Here is a 7,112-nt window from a genome sequence, read left to right on the forward strand (position 1 = left end):
GGGGCAGGGGTGCTCTCTTTCTCTTTTCTGATTCATAAATTCAAACTCCATGGCACAAATGGAAGAGCAGAGATTATTGAACCTGAAATGAATTAGATTCCTTTACAATAACTTAAGCAGTCTTAATGGTGAAATGTGAATAAAGCAATAGTTTCAGCATCTATTACTTTGCCTATTAATCTCCTTATCCTTAAGAAGTAGATCTGTTTATTCCCATTCTAATTTAGTGATTCAAGGTAGACTTTTAGTTTAAATAGGCCATTTGGCATAGAGGTATCTTTCTTGTTGTCCCTCAGTTGTAGGCATTGAAAATATAAATTAAGTTGGGAAATGTTTTTTGCTCTATCCAGAATTATGAAAATGTTTAGTTTTTTTTTCAGACAAAATCAATTTTGATTCTTAAAGTTTACTCTTTTTCATATTCTAAATTAAATGAGATAATATATACTTCTACATTAATAAGATTTTTTTCTTAGAAAATATTTTATGAACTAAAGCATGTACGTGAAAAGTAAAATTATTTTATATGTCACCCTTATTTTTCAAAATAATTTTTGATTTTTTTATGACAAGTGTATATATATAGATTGTTAAGGGTCTAATGCCCTTTTCATCAAATGATGTTATCACTCTGATTATGTGCTATTGCTAACTTTTACAATTTCTAAGAACATTTCAAAATTTACCTTTTAAGTATTTTTTATTTACAGTTATTTTCAAATTTTCTGTTTTCAAATTTTTGACAGGCTGTTTGCAAAAATTGTGTAATTAATCTTTGTAACTCAATTTTGACCCTAGAAGAACATAATACTTTGCCTGGATGACATAATATAGTAGATTATTGTGTGGTCAGTTATTTTTTGAGCCATACTAATGGTTTGCATAGTCCATTCCTTGTGAAGAATGGACTATAAAGATAGCTAGAAAAAATGAAATTCATGGCTCTACATTACGCTGTCTCACATGTTCTTCATATGATCCTAGCTACAAAATGTTTACAGCCTAATGGTTAGTAAGTGGGCCTAGTGAACATGTTTATCAGCATATTTTATTTGTGATGTGTGTACTAAATGGTTTCTATATACATATACTTAAATATGAGTTGTTCATATTTAAATATAAGCATTTATGTTTAAATCTACTTAAAATATGTTCATATTTCTTTTGCCGTATGAATCAAAACTATTTATAGAATTAAAATTGTAAATTGAGATTTACAGAGCCAATATTAGCACTAAATTATAGAGTCCCCAAATTGTTCATGTCTGTAATTGTCTCATCATAAGGATTAGCTCTAATTATCTTAAGTCCTTTAGTATAATTGGTAGTCATTTCCTAACTACTAAGAACACTGATTTATATACTCAGAACCCTAATAAAGAAGAAAACTCCAAAATCCATAAATAGCCATAGTTAAGAAAAATCCGTTGCTTGGGGAAATTCTTTCATGTCGCCTATACTGCAGGGGCTCTAAAGCAACATGAACACATTCTGGTAATTAACACTGCAGTGAAAAAGTATAATTACACAATATTCCCATTAATGATATTGTACAATTATCAACTGATGGTTTTTGAGCAGATAGTATTAAGAGGTCTCTAAGTGTGGCTGGAATTGGCATCATAAAGGTCCTTATATAAAATGGCCAGCATCATTGAGAGAGAATTCTTGGCGGATTTTTTTAACCATTAAATGACAAAATAGGAAACTCAATGCATTTATTGCAAACCTTGAAGTTATGTCATCCAGTTTGTCTTACACTTAAATTTGGGCTAGCTAAAATACCAGAGATCACAGAGAGTAAGACTGCTTCTAAATTATCAGCTTATAGTTATTCATATTTCATTAATGAAATCTGTATGAGGTTATGAATCAGAGTAGATATCAAAAGTGCATAAGATCCAGTAAGAGATTGAGGTGACGTGTCCTGGTATATCACTGTGCCACACTGAGCAGGAACCTGTCATTTTTTGTCCTAGGCCTGACTTGTGTGTTTCATTGCTTCTTTCTCAGGAGACTTGGGCTAATCAGAATATTTTTATCTGTATATAGGACCAAATAATATCAGAGAAATGTTTTTAAGGTAAAGGGAACTGAAATTCTTTTCTCCAGTTTCCGGTGCTGCTGAGAAATTTAGATTGGTCTTCAGTTTTAGAACGGCCCTAACAGAACAATTCAGAACCATTCTGATTATAACCTGCTGTCCCACTGATTAGTTACACCTAGTTACTATGATTCCTCAAACTAAACAGCTAGAATAAGTACATAGCAAATTCCTTTAGAACGGCAGGACAACTGTCTCTTGATTCATGCCTGTTTTGAGAAGACCTGGAGAGAGAAATGATTGAATCTGATTGTTGATTTCTTTTATTTCTCCTCTTTTGCTTTGGTCTGTTGTTGCTTTAGTCTGTAGTGTCATTGTGGAAATAGGCCATCCTTTGGACTGGATTTGTCCGGACCATTGGTAATAGTCCTGCTTTGTTCATGAGTACCTCCAGCTTTCTTTTGTTGAACCAATCTTATAACATCTTACCTATCACAGTCAAAGAGAAACTATCGAATGGAAAAGATTATATTAGCAATTAAATCATGATGTGGTTTTATATGACATTAAAAACAATGTGTAAATTGTAGGGAAACTGATTATGGCATTGAAATACGTGGGTTCCCCACACTTAATGACTGCAAGGATGTAATATTTATCTTTTGGAAGTACTGGATTGCAAATCAGACTGTGAGACATTGAGTTACCCAGTAAACTGTTAGCATTTGTGAAATTTTTCTCAGATGACCATGTTCTTTTCCTAAATCACTGTTACTTTTGATTCAAGATTAGAAAAACTGCACAGGGAGATCAGCTCAGAGCTTTGTGACCACCTAGAGGGGTGAGATAGGGAGGGTGGGAGGGAGGGAGACGCAAGAGGGAAGAGATATGGGAACATATGTATATGTGTAACTGATTCACTTTGTTATAAAGCAGAAACTAACACACCATTGTAAAGCAATTATACTCCAATAAAGATGTTAAAAAAAAAAAGAAAGATTAGAAAAACTGTTCCCTAGTTGTTACATTCATAATATAAATTTCTCAAAATTCCATCATTTAAAAACTGCTTTAATCTTTAATGTTCAAAGCTAACCAGCTGTACTGGTGTATCTTATTTTTTTTAAACAGTTGTAAGAGGTCTTTATCACAGAAACCTCAAGGGAAAACATTGTGTTCATTTGCAGAGTTGACATGCATTGGACGTACAATGGTCACAGTCAATGAAAATCAGCTGTTCTGTTCGTTATTTTTTTTTTCCTAAAGCCCTGTTTGCTTTGCATCTTTCATTCCAGTTCTAAATTATAAAAGCCTTTTTCTTTTTTTATTTTAACCATCAGTCAAGTTTTCAGTTAAAGTGACTGAAAATAGTAGAATATTCACAAAGTCCGAAATGGAGAGATACTGTCACAATGAAGACAGCAATCTGTAATATTATTTTTACTGTTTGCTTTGTTAATAGTAATTAAATATGTATAAAGCAGCACATAGATAAGCCTCAAGCAGTTCAGATCACTTCTCAGCTTTACAAAAATTATTTTAGATGTAAGTGTATTAAAGAATATCTTGTGAAATATGCACATATTGATCCCTCTATTACTTACTCCATCATTCATTCTTTCATTTAGTCATCATTGGCACCTACTTTGTCCATTGGCACCTACTAAAATTTAGAAATGTGAAGATATATGGCCTATACCCTGGTAAACCTCATGGTCTAGTGGGAAGGATTGATCATAAACTTGAAAAAGAATTACAAATTGTTAAGTGTTCAGAAAAAAACAAAAATGGTGCTGTGATAGGAAATGGCATGGAGACACCATCAGATCTAGAGTTATCAAGGAACAAACACCTCTCCGTGGAACTGGGATTTTTCAAGATCTAAGAGATAGGGAACTAGCCAGGTAAAGAGTGCTCTGAACAGAGGGGCAGGCAGGGGCCAAGACCAAGAGGAAGGGAAGGCTGTGGAGTGTTCAAGGAACGGGAAGGGCCCTGTGGCCAGAGCCTGGTGAGGGGAGAAGGGGTAAGTGAAGAGCAGATCTGAGATGGGAGCTGTACCTTTTCAAGAAGGAGCTGAGTCAGGACTCCGCGGGGCAGGCAAAGAATGTGGATTGTATTTTCGGTGCAGTGGCAAGCTTCTTGATTGATTTAAATTGGGTTGGGGCCTAAAATACACTTAGGATACCTTATACTGTTACCATTAAGGTTTTGTTCTTAAAATAACAGGAGAAAACACAAACCAGAGCGATACTGAAAGTGTCTTGATGTGAACAATCTTTTGGATGTTACTTTTATTCCGCCGAATAGAATAACATTGTGAACTGGAGGACAGCCTTCCTTCACCACCTGATAGCGCCCAAAAAGAGCAGCCAGGGCTATTTCTGTCCCTAGTGTCTGAGGAGCATTGGTTTTTGTAAAGCGTATGGAGCCCTCTAGCGGTGACTGTTTTAAAGGAGTCTTACACTGATGCCAGAACTGCTGGAACTGTGGGATTTGAGTCTCCTCAGAGCCAGTAGAATTGTAAAGGTAACTGTAATTTAGGCAAATGTGAAACTGCCTCATGCCTCAGTCGCTCTGACGTGATGACATCACGCCCAGTTTTTCTTTCAAATGCACTGACTCTATTGTGTTGACTTAGGTGTACATTCCAAACCGAGTGGCCCTCATCCTTCAGAATGTGGACCTACCAAACTGAAGAGATCTGATTTCAGCTCCAGCAAAGAAAGATGTGCACTTTGTTTTCCCATGCTTGTTGTCCCAGAGCTTGTAATGTGTAAGCTTTTCAAAATATATTTGTCTAGCCTAAATGTCAGGTGTCTGAAATTCAATACTGGTTTATGAAAATGATGTCAAACTTTTCTTTAAGGAGGAGAGGGGAGCATATTTTTTGAAATTTTGGAGATCCTAGACTATATTTTCCAGCCATCTGAACAGCTAGGATCCTCAAAGGAAGTGTGATATATCATGTCTTCAAACAGTTTTGCCTTACAGGCCAATTATTTAGTCCTTTTAAGTTCAGATTTGAATCATGTGTCACGTTTGATTACTTCTGTTGAATGTATACAGCATTTTTTTTAAGGCAGATATTTGGTGACTTTATTTGTTCTGGTATCTCTTGGTCTAAATTACAAAATACCAAGATTGTTACTCTCCTTTTTCAAATTGTGTTTAGAAATACTGTAATAAGTATGTAATAATAATATAAAACTAAGAATTGTGTCAAAGATAAAAGTCGTTGCCTGTGAACTCATCCATGCCTTATTTTGCATAAGTTTTACCTTGTGATCTCTTGTTCATTTAGTATCTTGGTAGCTGCTAATATCTTCATTTCTGAAGGCCTGACTTGGTAATTGTAACATTTCAGAAACTATCTTTTACTTCCAGTCAATAAAAAAAAAAATTGCGAAATTGCCTTTGATAATGTTTATTTTGCTGTGATGTTATGGGGATTGATTTAAAGTGAATATTAAATTGCCTCTCTCAACTCTGAGACCTTCCCCACATATGCGCACATTGCACGATGGACGAGGTGTAGGGATTAATACTATTTTTTTTCTTTAGGTACTATTTGGTAACTTGAAATTATACTAAATAACTCAGATATCTAAGCTACTTTTGAGCTCTAAACCTCAACACTTTTAGAAGCTGAATTAACTATCTCAACTCAGTGGGATACTCCATCATGAAATTGCCCCTTGGTTTATTAAATAGCAGGCCACAGGTAATTCATTCATAACTGAGAAATTATGATGCATTTATGAGACATAAAGTATCTGTCACTTTTTAAAAGACTTAATATTTTCCTTTACATTAATACTGACTGCTTCTTTTTTTGTTTGTTTTTAGCTTATCATGACTAATAAGGAGTACATGAAAGTCTATTAAAAACTGGTTCAGTAATGGAAGAGATTAGCAAAAGAGACTTCCTTTTATAGCTAAACCTGCATATTAACCATCTTTCTTATAACTTGAGTAAAGCCTTGAATCTAGGTCTGACACATGTTATTTGCCTTAATTTCAAAAGTACAGTAATAGTTTGATTTCCTGACAGCAATGCCAGATGATGATGACACACGTTAGGAAAGACTACTGAAAGCCTTCTGTAATGCTTTTCCCCTTACAGATGTGTTATTAACATTTTAGCACTGCCATGATTTGTGTACTGTGCCTGTTATTGATAATAACATGATGTGCAGCCATGATGTTTTGTGTTCTACCTTATAATTTCTTACCTTTGCATTTCTTATGTATAAAGAGATATGCTAATTTTCTATCGTGACTCTTTAAAAAATGACACATTACTTCACACCTAGAACTCGTTTTTTTGTTTGTTTGTTTGTTTGACTTCAGCCTCTGTGGAAAGTCAGAAAGACCAGAGTAGTTATATGCTATATTTTCATTATGTTGATTGACCTTACTATTATGGTCTTTAGATTTCACAGTGTAAAGTTCAAATTTAACAATGTAATGTAAGTTAATTGCCTTTGTCAAGTGTTCCCCCTGCCACAAGAACAATAAACAGTTGTTTTAGGTGTGAAACATAAAAATACATGCAAAGAAATAAAATATTGAGTCCAAATAGAATGTAATAGTTAGATTTTTCTTCCCTGTCGTAACAGCCTTTATAGAACAGTTTAATATTTGTACTATATTTCACTTTACATCTTCATTTTTGATTCAGTAGCATTCTCACCATCATGTAGTCCAGTGAGAAGTTTTTTCTTTTTACTGGTTACACTTTTCAATAATCACAACAGAGAGATGCAAAATTTTACTCTGTCTGCCTTATAATAATGGTCTTTTCCTCTGCTGTGTTTATTACCAACATCAAAAATGAGAGTGATCTATCTTTGTTGGCTTTTTTAGGATAAATATTTTTACTGTTTTAATTTTTTATGTTCTAGAAAACACGGATGAGTACAGATGTCTTTCCATCATTTTTTAATATTAGCAAGTATTAGTAATTGCTCTATTATCCAAAAGAGAATTTACCCTCATGCTAATGGTGCTGGATGTTTTAGTTTAATATTAGCTTACTCAGAAAATACCATAGTTTTTTTTTTTTTTT

At 34.0% G+C, this 7,112-nt stretch overlaps 1 protein-coding gene across 1 annotated transcript in view; it reads left to right on the forward strand.

Annotated features, from left to right (window-relative positions):
* Positions 1 to 5,456, forward strand: part of GBE1 (1,4-alpha-glucan branching enzyme 1) — a 283,524-nt gene extending 278,068 nt beyond the window's left edge. Inside the window, exon 16 of the mRNA XM_036851650.1 lies at positions 4,683 to 5,456. Within this exon, the coding sequence (XP_036707545.1) occupies positions 4,683 to 4,739 (57 nt within the window). The 3' untranslated portion in view covers positions 4,740 to 5,456. The remainder of the gene's footprint in view (positions 1 to 4,682) is intronic.
* Positions 5,457 to 7,112: the final 1,656 nt, after the last annotated feature.

This window comes from Balaenoptera musculus, chromosome 4 (genome assembly GCF_009873245.2).
Source record: "Balaenoptera musculus isolate JJ_BM4_2016_0621 chromosome 4, mBalMus1.pri.v3, whole genome shotgun sequence".
Classification (NCBI taxonomy): Eukaryota; Metazoa; Chordata; class Mammalia; order Artiodactyla; family Balaenopteridae; genus Balaenoptera; species Balaenoptera musculus.